The 13,476-nt window shown below is 42.6% G+C and overlaps 1 protein-coding gene across 1 annotated transcript in view; it reads left to right on the top strand.

Moving 5' to 3' along the window:
• Positions 1 to 1,851: 1,851 nt before the first annotated feature.
• The window catches only part of dusp8b (dual specificity phosphatase 8b), a 12,644-nt gene continuing 1,019 nt past the window's right edge, over positions 1,852 to 13,476 (top strand). The window contains exons 1-5 of the mRNA XM_079620608.1: positions 1,852 to 2,200; positions 8,669 to 8,835; positions 9,980 to 10,139; positions 11,008 to 11,131; positions 12,582 to 13,476. The exon at positions 12,582 to 13,476 is cut by the window's right edge and continues 1,019 nt beyond it. Coding sequence (XP_079476734.1) covers positions 2,134 to 2,200; positions 8,669 to 8,835; positions 9,980 to 10,139; positions 11,008 to 11,131; positions 12,582 to 13,476 — 1,413 coding nt within the window. The 5' untranslated portion in view covers positions 1,852 to 2,133. The remainder of the gene's footprint in view (positions 2,201 to 8,668; positions 8,836 to 9,979; positions 10,140 to 11,007; positions 11,132 to 12,581) is intronic.

Genomic DNA, 13,476 nt, shown 5'->3' with positions numbered 1-13,476 from the left:
AATATTTATAAATATATATATATATATATTTATAAATACGGCGACGATGATCCCTACGCCACCGTTCCCGTACTCTCTCGATAAATGATCTATCAACATCACACATCTTGTAAAAAGATGGCCGAAACGTTTGAAACTTTCGCCTCACGCGCGTCAATTTCGCTTCAAACGTATGTTTTTATGGTCACAAAGTGGTCAAGCTAGCGCATAACTAGACGCGGCTGGCCCCAATTTGACGTGCTATTCGCGTCCGGTGTGAACGCACAGTAATGATTGAAAATGTATCTTTTTTCAACTGGAATTTCACCAATTTGATTGCACCGTTATGCTGCAGTTTAACGAATGTTTTAGCACTTTGTATATATATTTACGTAAGCATTGATCTATCTATCCCATCATGATGTCACAGTATCGCTCATTAACAGACAAAGACCTTTTTTTTTCTCAGCACATTTTTCGGAAATGTCACTGATGTGATCGCAGTGTAACGAAGGTTTTAGGACGTGTTTCATAGACCAGGCTTAAGATAGTCCCAGACTAAAGTGCATGTTTGAGTTTAACTGATTTAGGAAGATAAAAAAAAATAAAGTAACAATTTAACTGTTTAACTGAAAGCAACTCGCAGTGATGTTTCACACCGCAGGCATGTTTATAAAAGCTACTTATATAACTGAACTAAGGCCTAATATTGCTTAATCTAAACCCTGTCTATGAAACCAGGCCAATGTATGTTTACATCTGTCATAGAGAAAAGCTCTATATGAAATCAATCCCATCATGGTTTCAGAGTATGGATGATTGACAGCCAATGATTGAACAATAATGATAAACTTCAGGTTTTAGCACTGCATCTGAACACATAATGTATTAGATCTATCAAATCATGATGCCAGTTTGAATGATTAATTACTAATAGTTGGAAATGGACCTTTTCTGTGCACCTTTGTGCTGCAGATGAACAGTTTAGCACTGCATCTGAGACGGCTGTGTGATTTCAGTATGGCCTATTTGGATGATTAACGGCTAATGATTGATGATGTCAGCCGTGATTAACACTGATTGATTCAGGAAGGACAAACTGTTGGTTTGTTGAGCGAGTGTGAAGTGCTAGCAGTGAGTCAACATGGACTTCCCAGTGACGGGACACACAGATCATGCGCGTGATAATGTGTCCATTACATAAGCAGTGATGATGCCTATAAGCAGAGACACACACACACACAGATACACACACACACACACAGATACACAAACACTCACACAGATACACAAACACACACACTCACAGATACACAAACACACACATACTCACAGATACACAAACACACACTCACAGATACACACACACACTTACAGATACACAAACGCTTACAGATACACAAACACACATGCACTCTCACACACACACACACACACACTCACAGATACACAAACACACACACTCACACAGATACACAAACACACTTGATACACACACACTCACAGATACACAAACACACACACGCTTACACACACACACACACTCACACAGATACACAAACACACACTTACAGATACACACACACACACAATCACAGATACACAAACACAAACACACACACACACACTCACAGATACACAAACACACACGCACTCACACACACACACTCACAGATACACACACTCACACAGATACACAAACACACACTTACAGACACACACACACACACACACACACATAAACAGACACACACACACATACACACACTCTTCCCTCTGAGCGGCTCTGGCCCCATCAGTGGCCGCATAGTTGTCTGATGAGTCAGGAATGTGGTTGCATGCCTTACACATGAGCTATTACTGAACACAGGAGAGAGAGAGAGAGAGAGAGAGAGAGAGAGAGAGAGAGAGAGAGAGAGAGAGAGAGGGGGAGGAGGCGCAACATTAGAGAGGCAGGAGCGCGCGCTCGCTCGGATAGTCAGAAGTGAAAAGGCGCACGAGAGGAAAGAGCGCGCGGCCGCTGGAGCACAAAGGCTTCTCTGACATCAGTGTCTCGGTGTCTCGGCGCTCCTCCGAGCTCGGCTGGATTGTGCGGATTTCCTGCAGGTTTCCCGCGTGTCCTGGACGCCCTGCCGATCCTCTCCGCCGGCAGACATGCACGAGAGCGAGATGAGGCTGAAGATGCGCGTCAGGCGCATTAAAGAAGGGCGAGATCTGAGAGGTGAGCTGGAGAGTGTGTGTGCTTGGAGAGAGTGTGTGTGTGTGTTTGGGATTTAGTTATACAGTAAGATTTTGCATGCACCTTTTTGGTTATTTGTGATTCATCTGCCTTGAATTTGTACTTTTCCACTCTGTTAGTGTAGTTATGGGAGTGTGTGAGAATGCATCATGTGGTTTTCAGTGTGTGTGTGTGTGTGTGTGTGTCCTGTTCGCTTCATGTTATTGCATCTCAGTGACCTCCTCCTCATGTTTGGACACGATGACAAGTGTCTTCAGGGTGTCAGTCGATGTTTAGTCGCATGCCGTCATGAGTTTCGATCTCAAACTTAATTTAAACACACGACCATTCACTGAGCAAACTCAAAGTTAATGCAAACAGGAGGTAATTATAGGAATATAAAATAAAAAAAGGTAACAATTTAATATAATTATTTTTTTAATAAATAAATTTTATTAGAATATATTATATGATCAATATTAATTATTCTTAAAAGTAGATAATATAAATACATTATATATGACAAAATAATTATATATATTAAAATGTAATTTTATTAAATTTAATAAAAAATCAATTTAAATCAAATAATTATTGTTTATAAATGACTAGAATATTACATAAAAAATGTTTAAATATATCCTAAATAAAACCATAAAACGTGATTTAAGCATTTTTTGCACTTTACATAACTATTTTGTTTGTATATAAGAGTAGGCAAACTTTGTCTTTGTTTAGGTCTCTGTCACTGATATTTTATTAATATTAATATATGTTAGTATTTGAACATTTTAAATTAAATAAAAATGCAAATGTGGGTCTTGCATATGTGTGTTATTTGATGAACTCTGTTGTGTTGCGACTCTCACGTTTCTGATTTCGAGTTTGCCAACAGAAGATTTGCTAAAGTATATCAGCAGATTGTAATTGCCTTCAATCTGTCATGCGCTGACATCAGCAGCAGAAATATGGAAACCTGATGACTGTGAGATTTGAAATATGACATTGTGCCACACGATCAATCTCACTGTGCCTGAACTCTGCAGGATCATGTCCCCACGAACACATTTAGCATGCTTTCTGTAAGCTCCCTAAGCAAGGCCCTAAATACTACAGATCGCACACACACACACACACACACACACACACACACACACTGCCCCTAAACCTGCCCATCACACACACACACACACACACACTGCCCCTAAACCTGCCCATCACACACACACACACACACACACTGCCCCTATCCCTAAATTTGCCCATCACTCACACACACACTGCCCCTAAACCTGCCCATCACACACACACACACACACACACTGCCCCTAAACCTGCCCATCACACACACACACACACACACTGCCCCTAAACCTGCCCATCACACACACACACAAACACACACGCACACACACACTGCCCTTATCCCTAAACCTGCCCATCACACACACACACACACACACACACACACACACACACACACACACACACAGACACACACACACACACACACACACACACTGCCCCTAAACCTGCCCTCACACACACACACACACACACACACTGCCCCTAAACCTGCCCATCACACACACACACACACACACAAACACACACACACACACACACACACACACACTGCCCCTATCCCTAAATCTGCCCATCACTCACACACACACTGCCCCTAAATCTGCCCATCACTCACACACACACTGCCCCTAAACCTGCCCATCACACACACACACAAACACACACGCACACACACACTGCCCTCATCCCTAAACCTGCCCATCACACACACACACACACACACACACACACACACACACACACACACACACACACACACACACACACACACACACACACACACACACTGCCCCTATCCCTAAACCTGCCCATCACACACACACACACACACACACACACACACACACACACACACACACTGCCCCTATCCCTAAACCTGCCCATCACACACACACACACACACACTGCCCCTATCCCTAAACCTGCCCATCACACACACACACACACACACACACTGCCCCTATCCCTAAACCTGCCCATCACACACACACACACACACACACACTGCCCCTATCCCTAAACCTGCCCATCACACACACACACACACACACACACACACTGCCCCTATCCCTAAACCTGCCCATCACACACACACACACACACACACACACTGCCCCTATCCCTAAACCTGCCCATCACACACACACACACACACACACACACTGCCCCTATCCCTAAACCTGCCCATCACACACACACACACACACACACACACTGCCCCTATCCCTAAACCTGCCCATCACACACACACACACACACACACACACTGCCCCTATCCCTAAACCTGCCCATCACACACACACACACACACACACACACACACTGCCCCTATCCCTAAACCTGCCCATCACAGGAAACATTTTGCATTTTTTATAACACATTGTTTTTTTATGTTTTTTAAGCTATTTGAATTACGAGGAATCATGAAATGTCCTCATAAAACACGTTTAAGTTGTAATACCAGTGTAATACACATGTCATTATACACATTTGTGTCCTCATAAATCACATAAACAAGCACACACACACACACACACACACACACACAGAGAGATACACACACACACACACAGAAACTGCTTTGGTTTGAATCCCTTTTGCGTCAGGATTAACAGCAGCACAGTCTGCCGAGCATCTCTGGCGTGTTCACTGAGATCTCCAGTGCTGCTCTTCCCTAAATCCCACACTCAGAAGCTTTAATATCTGTGGTCACTGAACTGACGTGAGCTGAATAATGACACCATTGTTTTACCGCTGAATTTCTTTCATAATTCATGATTTCTGCAACACTGACATTTTCATTTATTACTTCGACACATTACTTAGGCTACTTTACATTAATGCGACTTCACTTGGTTATTTCAAACCAGATGTTCAGGAAAACCAAAACATATTTTTGTGGAGTTGATAAATCACTTGTTGAGGTTTTGCAATTTATTGAAATTTATGCAAAACTAAATGTATAAAGAGTTGTAATCAGTCCAGTGAGATCAGTGATGCAGAGGTCTACTCCTCCCGTCTGTCCGGCAGCTCCGGGCTCGCTGACATCATGCGTTAGGAATGTTAGCCAACCCGGTCTGCACTGATGCAGTGTGTGTGTGTGTGTGTGTGTGTGTGTGTGTGTGACTGTCTCCCTGAGCTCTTCATGCGTGTGCACGAGCCGCGAGACTGGAGCTGCGGGCTGTGATGTCATGATCGTGTCAGAGCATGTTCACCTCGTACAGGGGCTGGTCAGAAGTGTGTGTGAGTGTGTGTGTGTGTGTGTGTGTGTGTGTGTGTGTGTGTGTGCGTGCCTGTTGGCCACCCGCGCGTTGAGCGATGATGTCATCCTGCTTGGCGGTGACTGTTAATAGCTGGAACTGGGATCAGGCCTTAAAGGAACAGGCGCTCGTTAAAGGAGAACTCTGGTCAATTTTAACATTGAGCTCATTTTTTAGTAAATTTGTGTGCTGTCAATAATACAGAGAACAACGACAAAAATCGGTGTTGCCCACACTGTGTTATCCTCTTTTTAAAATGTGCACCCTGTTGACTTCAATGGGGCACGTTTTAAACCTGCTTTTATCCTCTTAACATCCTTGATATGTCATTACAAGTGTCCAGCCATGTTGAGTGATTCCTTCAGAGTGAACACGGTGAATCTGACTGCAGTAGATGTGAAAGATATTAATAAAAATGAGTTATTTCAGCCAGTGCACAGACCTGTATTTACTTCCTGTTTTCGGTCGAAGTCCAAAGTAGTCGATTGTCGATTGTTACGCTTATAGGTTTAGTTACCTATGATCACGCGCGTGAACTCGACAATTTTATTCACTCGCTCTTTTATATGATCTTCACCCGAGGGAGATTTTAAAACCGCTTCCTGGTACACTTGATAAGCTCTCAGCATGAAGTCAACGGCTCGAGGTTACACCGGTGTAATGTGAGTAACACTGGCACTTTTTTTCCGTGACGAGACCGGTCCTGATGTCATGTGTGTGTGACTCGTGTGAACGGCTCTGTTTGGTTTGACTCACACAGCAGATCTCATGGCTTTGCTGAATGATGTCATGCGGCTGAAAAGTCCAGAACTCTTGATCTGCTGTGAATGAGTGTGTGTGTGGATCGGGTGAGTGTGTGTGTGGATCGGGTGAGTGTGTGTGTGGATCGGGTGAGTGTGTGTGTGGATCGCGTGAGTGTGTGTGTGGATCGCGTGAGTGTGTGTGTGGATCGGGTGGATGGCAGGATAAATGAATGGACTGATGAATGAATAAATAAATGAGAGGTCAACCTTCACACACACACACACACACACACACACACACACACACACACACACACACACACACACACACACACACACACACACACACACACACACACACACACACACACACACACACACACACACACACACACACACACACACACACACAGAGACACACACACACACACACACACACACAGAGAGAGAGACTCTTACTTCATGCCCATGAGCTCATCTGCTTTTTATCCTTCATATTCAAACATCTTTTGCTGCTAACTTTGCTCCTAATTAATTTATTATTTACAGACACAGTGTAATCACCGTAGGACAATCTCAGAGTTAAACTGGAGTTGTGAAAAAATATGATACACCAGATATATAAGTTTATCAATGTATCATCATGCGCTATATAAATAAACTTGCCTTGCCTATTTTGTTTCATAATCAGTCGTTCTCTCATCTTGATTTGCATGTATGTGTCTCAGAGTGGCACGCATGTGTGTGTGTGTGTGTGTGTGTGCGTGCGTCTGTGTGTCTCTGTGTGTATTCTGTGTGTGTATGTGTGTGTGTGTGTGTCTCTCTCTCTCTCTGTGTGTGTGTCTGTATGTCTGTCTGTGTGTGTGTGTGTGTCTCTCTCTCTCTGTGTGTCTGTGTGTGTGTGTGTGTGTGTGTGTGTGTGTATGTCTGTGTGTGTCTATGTCTCTCTCTGTGTGTGTGTGTGTGTGTGTGTGTGTGTGTCTGTCTGTGTGTGTGTGTGTGTGTGTGTGTGTGTGTGTGTGTGTGTGTGTGTGTGTGTGTGTGTGTGTGTCTGTGTGTCTATGTCTCTCTCTCTCTCTCTGTGTGTATGTGCGCGTGTGTGTGTGTGTGCTTCCTCTGAGTTCTGGTTGGGTGTCAGTGTTCCTGCCTCGCTCCCACTGTGAGCGTCTGGGAGAGGAGATGAGATCATTCAGGAACAGGAGAGCAGAGAATCAGAGAATCTGACACTGACACACAATCTGCCTTGTAAAGTGGCATGTCTCGGCTTTCACCGCTCCGTCGCTTTTCTCATTTCCTTTTCAGAGAGGGATTCTCCGCTCTCGCAGCAGTGCAGACCGTAGTATCTGTCAGTTACAGAACGGTTTGCTCGAGTGAAAAAGTAAACATTGGTTCAGGGAGTGTAAAAATATTCCACGGTATTCTTCATCCTGGTGGAGGGTCATCTACCGTACGCCAAGTGTTCTAGATATGCCTGTGTGGCTTAAGAGGAACAGAAACGACAGGATATTTCTGCTGCGCCGGAAAGGCTTGTTGGCCCCTGTGGAGTGTGTGTGTGTGTGTTTGGGGTTCATGTGTAATTCAGTCGGTTAGGATGTTTGGAAAACCCCTTCATTGTATTATTCCATTCTTACTGTAGGTGATTGAGTTTACAGCAAACTGTGTGTGTGTGTGTGTGTGTGTGTTTAAGAACAATGGGTCTAATTCACTTTAACATTTTCACAAACAAATCATGAATCATTAATAACGTTCGTTCTAATTTTATACATACAGATGAAACTGGAAAAATGAGAATATGGTGCAAAAGTTCATTTATTTCAGTAATTCAACTTAAAAGGTGAAACTAATATAGTATATAGACTCATTACATGCTAAATGAGATATTTCAAGCCTTTATTTCTTATAATTATGATTATTATGGCTTACAGCTTATGAAAACCCAAAATTCAAGATTAGAATATTGTGAAAAGGTTTTCATAAGCTGTAAGCCATAATAATCATAATTATAAGAAATAAAGACTTGAAATATCTCATTTTGCATGTAATGAGTCTATATAATATATTAGTTTCACCTTTTAAGTTGAATTACTGAAATAAATGAACTTTTGCACCATATTCTCATTTTTTTTTGTTTCACCTGTAGATATTTCATTAATTTAGGAAAAAAAATCCACACACATATCGTGAATTAGGCAGAATTTTTTCTGTGAGAAGTATAAATATGGATAATCCACTTGTGAATGAGACTCAATGTGCATGCACACGAGGGGAGAAATACATGGTTGTTGCTATATTGGTTTGCCCTAAATGTGTTCGCATACTGAATCAAATAATATTATATAACTGGTCCTAAAACAGTTATCTTCTTCTCTGTACTCTTGCAGGGGGCTTTGCAGCTTTCTCTTCTTGCTTCCCAGACCTGTGTGAGAGTAAACCAGCCACTATTGTCCCTCTCAGCCTGTCCCAGCCCTGCTTACCTGTGGCCAACATCGGCCCCACCCGGATCCTGCCACACCTGTACCTGGGCTCGCAGAGGGACGTCCTCAATAAGGTTGGTGGACCTAAAAAAAAAGACCAATACAGGGGTTTTCAGAAGGGGAAGTCATCTAAAAAAATGTTGGGTACTTTTAACCCAATTTTGGGTCAAATATGGACAAACCCTAGCCTGGTTCTACCAGACTCTCGTACATTTCATTTGTACAGAGAGTCTGGCCTCTCTTCATTGACAAGCGTTAACTTCCTTGAAGGCGGGTCCTCAGTTGAAGTTTAAAACTATTGGATCTGCCCAGAGTCACTCTGGATCTGCCATAACCAATCGCTAACGTCTGGTCGTGACGTATGACGACTCAAACTAGCGCACGACCTCAACGTCATCGTTCTCAGCCACTCCCTCTGTTCACTGATTGGACCGGTAAAAAATTGACTGGAGAAAACCCAATAATACACCACAATCCCAGACGTAGTTCTGAAGGAAAATGAAAATTGAGCGGAAGTATGTTGGAGGGTGGAGCCAGGCTAGACAAACCCAGCCATTGGGTTGAATTTTTAAATTACATTTTTTAACCCAATGGTTGAGTTAGTCCATATTTGACCCAAATTTGGATTAAAACAACCCTGCATTTTTTCAGAGTGCATAATTGGGTTTGATTCTGTAGTGGTCAACAGAAAACACAACAAATAAAATGTTTGCCTTCCCATTTGCCCCAATAGCAAAAGGAAAAATATGATTTTACAAAAGAGAGATTGTTTAAGATGGTCAGAAGAGAGTCAAATTTGCAGTCAGGAAATGCTTTCAGTGTGTGTTGCTCAGACATAACAAATTCATGAGGCATCATCAGATAACCAGGAATAGTTTTCTTCTACCTGGAGGGTGTTTGCACATACCGTCGAATGATTGAAGTGTATCGCATCTCATCACTTACTTAGATAACAGGCAAGTGAACACATTCCAGAAAATACTTTCATTGATGTTGGGTTGATTTAAATGTTAGCCCTGTCAAGTTGACACGAAACATTTTTTCTTGACATACTATCTGTCTACATATCTCTCTCATTTACAAGAGCTTCAGCAAGCCTGACGAACAGACTCTGGCACAGCTGGAATCTGCTCACGGAAGATGTCGGAAACTGTCTGTGGAATTCTTTGGAATTAGTCTGTCGGCATCAACTTATGCAAAACTTCCATCTTTTAACAGGAACTGATGACTCAGAATGGTATCACATATGTCTTGAATGCCAGCAACACCTGTCCCAAACCCGACTTCATCAGCGACAACCACTTCATGCGCATTCCCGTCAACGACAGCTACTGTGAGAAGCTGCTTCCCTGGTTGGACAAAACCAACGAGTTCATTGGTAAGAATGCAAGACTATATGGTTTGCTGAATGGACAATAGAGTATTCTAGAAGGCAAGTTAGACGTTAGATCCTCTCGGGTTTGAGGTTTGGTTAACACAAGCCATCTGTGCATCAGCATTTAGTCCTTGGTTGGACAAAACCAACGAGTTCATTGGTAAGAACCATAGACTGTAAAAAGATATGTTCGTAGTGTCCGTGACGTCACCCGTAGTGTTTCTGAAGAGCATTTCTGAAGCCCAAAGTGGGCGGAGCCGGCCGTCGCCATCTTGGCCGCGCGTCACTCCCAGATAAACGAAACTGGGCAGCGAGGCGGATTAGCTCAGGTGACTTGACGCTGACAGACAGCAGACAAACGGCTAGTAGTGACATCAGCGGCAATCCACCTGTCACTCAAGTGGCCACGCCCTTAATTATGCAACAATTTAAGGCTTAATATAATTTAAACGGATGAGTTATAAAATATTCACCCCTCTCACAGTCGTCATGAAGGGGAAAATTAGCTATATAGACCAAAACCACTTTTTGTACCAGCCTGTAAACATGTTTTGTTCTGCTGTAAAGTTGGGAATATTAACATGGAGGTCTATGGGATTGACTCTCTTCTGGAGCCGGTCTCTAGTGGCCAGTCGATGAACTGCAGTTTAAGTTTGCTGAATGGACAATAGAGTATTCTAGAAGGCAAGTTAGACGCTAGATCCTCACTGGTTTGAGGTTTGGTTAACACAAGCCATCTGTGCATCAGCATTTGAGGGAGGTATGAGTGATGTCAGCAGTTGAGGTGGGCGAATGAGATCACCTCATGCTTTGTGTGCAATTCAACAGGGGAACTGCTTTTGACCAGTTTGCTGTTTCTCTCTATCCACAGACAAAGCCAAGGTGTCAAACTGCAGAGTCATCGTCCATTGCTTGGCTGGCATATCCCGCTCTGCAACCATTGCCATTGCCTACATCATGAAAACCATGGGCCTGTCTTCAGATGATGCCTACAGGTAAAGCTCTATGGACGTTCAGAAACTAAAAAACTAATGTTTGCATCAATGAAATATGGCATCTAGCAGATGTGGTGTTTTGGATCCAGTTAATCCAGTCAATCGGACTCATTAGGAGACGCTGATATTCTTAACTAGTTTAATCAGCAAGCCTTCATTGGTCAACCATGCTGTTTACCAGTCTATGTCGGTCCACTAGCTAGACCAAGACCATCAGAAATGTAATTAATGTATCGGTAACACTTAACAATAAGGTTAATTAGTTAACATTAGTTAGCTAATGTATTAACTAACACAAACTAACAATGAGCAATAGATTTGTTAGTTAATCTTTGTTAATGTTAGTTAATAAAAATACAGCTATTTATTGTTTTTTTCATGTTAGTTCACAGTGCATTAACTAATGTTAACAAATACAACCTTTGATTTTAATAATGTATTAGTAAATGTTGAAATTAACATTAAGGCAAGACACGACAGGTGAATAGGGTGCATTTTTTAACTATCAGATATCACCATGAAACTTTCCCAGTTGATTACCTACATTAAGATGAGAAACAAATGTATTACAAGTTTTCTGTAATTTAATGTTTAAATATGCAAATTAGGCAATATCTAAGTAAATATGCGCTAATTTGCATATAAAAAAAAAAAAAACGAAATCTGAGTATTGGATAAAGCCAGGTTCAAAATTATTTGTTCATTGTGTTCACATATTAGATGGGAAAAAATACAGAGGGATTTAAGGATATCTACTTTTGTTATCCTGTAAATCAGAATATGTCAATAGCCTTAAAAAATATATTTTCGACATGTTTTTTTGGAATAAAATTTTATATAAATCAGGCTAGGAATAATATATTTACAAATCTCTCTGTAAATGTCCTCATAATATAACTAGGCACAAGACTGGAAGGTTTGGTGTATATCGGTGCGATTGAAGAGGATATTTCAGACTTGGAGAATGAGAGAAAAGTCATTTTGAGAAAACGGGCTTTAAAGATTTATCATCAGCCAATGAGATTGCGCTTTCAGCCCTTTTACTTTCACGATTGGTTGCTGATAAAAAGGAAATTACCATATTTGGATCCGACAGCATTGTACTGGAGAGAGTGAGCTTTCTAACGGTGTGTGATATGACAGGAGACAGAGATCGGGGATCATGATGATTTATAACGACAACTTTTGTTGAATTTCTGAGAAATCTACAGACGTAAACAGACAAAGTGTAGTCAAATAAAGACCTAAATATGTATTTCTGACTTTTTTTCACCACAAGTCTGAAAGAAGACATGTTATTGAAGACAAATATCCCAAAATCTCAAAATTGACCAGTAAAAAAACAAAAACGATATTTTTGCCTGACAGGATCTTGATTCTAGACAGGACTTAGGGAAACCAGTTGTATTCAAGCATTAAATTGATTTTTTCACATCTGACATTCCTGTAGGTTTGTGAAGGACCGTCGGCCATCAATATCTCCAAATTTCAACTTCTTGGGTCAACTTCTGGAGTTCGAGAGAGGCCTGCAGATGAAGAAGAGTCTGCCTTGTGATCCCATACGGATATCAGGGAAACCGACCGAAGAGTCGGCAGATGTCCGACAGATGGAGAGCGATCCCCGTGACCAGAGGAGTCCTCAAACTACAGAGATCAGCATAAAGCCTCCGTCGCCTACCTCGCTGCAGAAAGACCTAAGCTCCCTAAACCTGTCCACCGAACGAATCCTTCAAAACAAACGGCTCAAGTGCTCCTTCTCCCTTGACATCAAGTCTGTCTACTCGGAGAGACAAAACCAGCCATCTTCTCCATCAGACTCTGAAAACATCCCCAAACTCTGCAGACTCGACAGCCTGAAGACGAGCAACGGAGTGTGTCCGCACCCTTCGAAGGGAATCCCTACGGACTCACAGTGTACTAACAAGACAAGAACGATCCAGCAAAGAGAGAGGTGGGGAAATGGCGGCTTGGAGAGGTTATCCACCACCACTCTTTCCCTCAATCTGAAGAAGGGAAACTGCGCGCCAAGATCGCAGGATCCCATTCGCGAGACCAACATGAAGGCGCCTACTTTCCTCAGCTTGCCGTTGGGTTCGTCTGCTAACTGGACCACGCATAGAGGCTCGAATCAAGCCAGCACCCCGATCACACCCACGGGTGACTGCCCTTGGTTCTTAGGCACTAATTTGGCAGCATCTACTGGGAACCCAATGCACTTTGGCACTGGTCCTGCTTTCACGGCTTACAGTTGCAGTGGCCAATCTGGCACCTCGAAGGCAAGCGTACGCCGCAGGGACGAAACACAGGGCTTTCCGAACAGCTGGCTCGAGGAAGGGAAAGCGGTA

This window comes from Phoxinus phoxinus (genome assembly GCF_949152265.1).
Source record: "Phoxinus phoxinus genome assembly, chromosome: 8".
NCBI classification, from domain to species: domain Eukaryota; kingdom Metazoa; phylum Chordata; class Actinopteri; order Cypriniformes; family Leuciscidae; genus Phoxinus; species Phoxinus phoxinus.
Note: the sequence above shows the minus strand (reverse complement) of the source record. Positions and strands in the feature narration are given on the sequence as shown.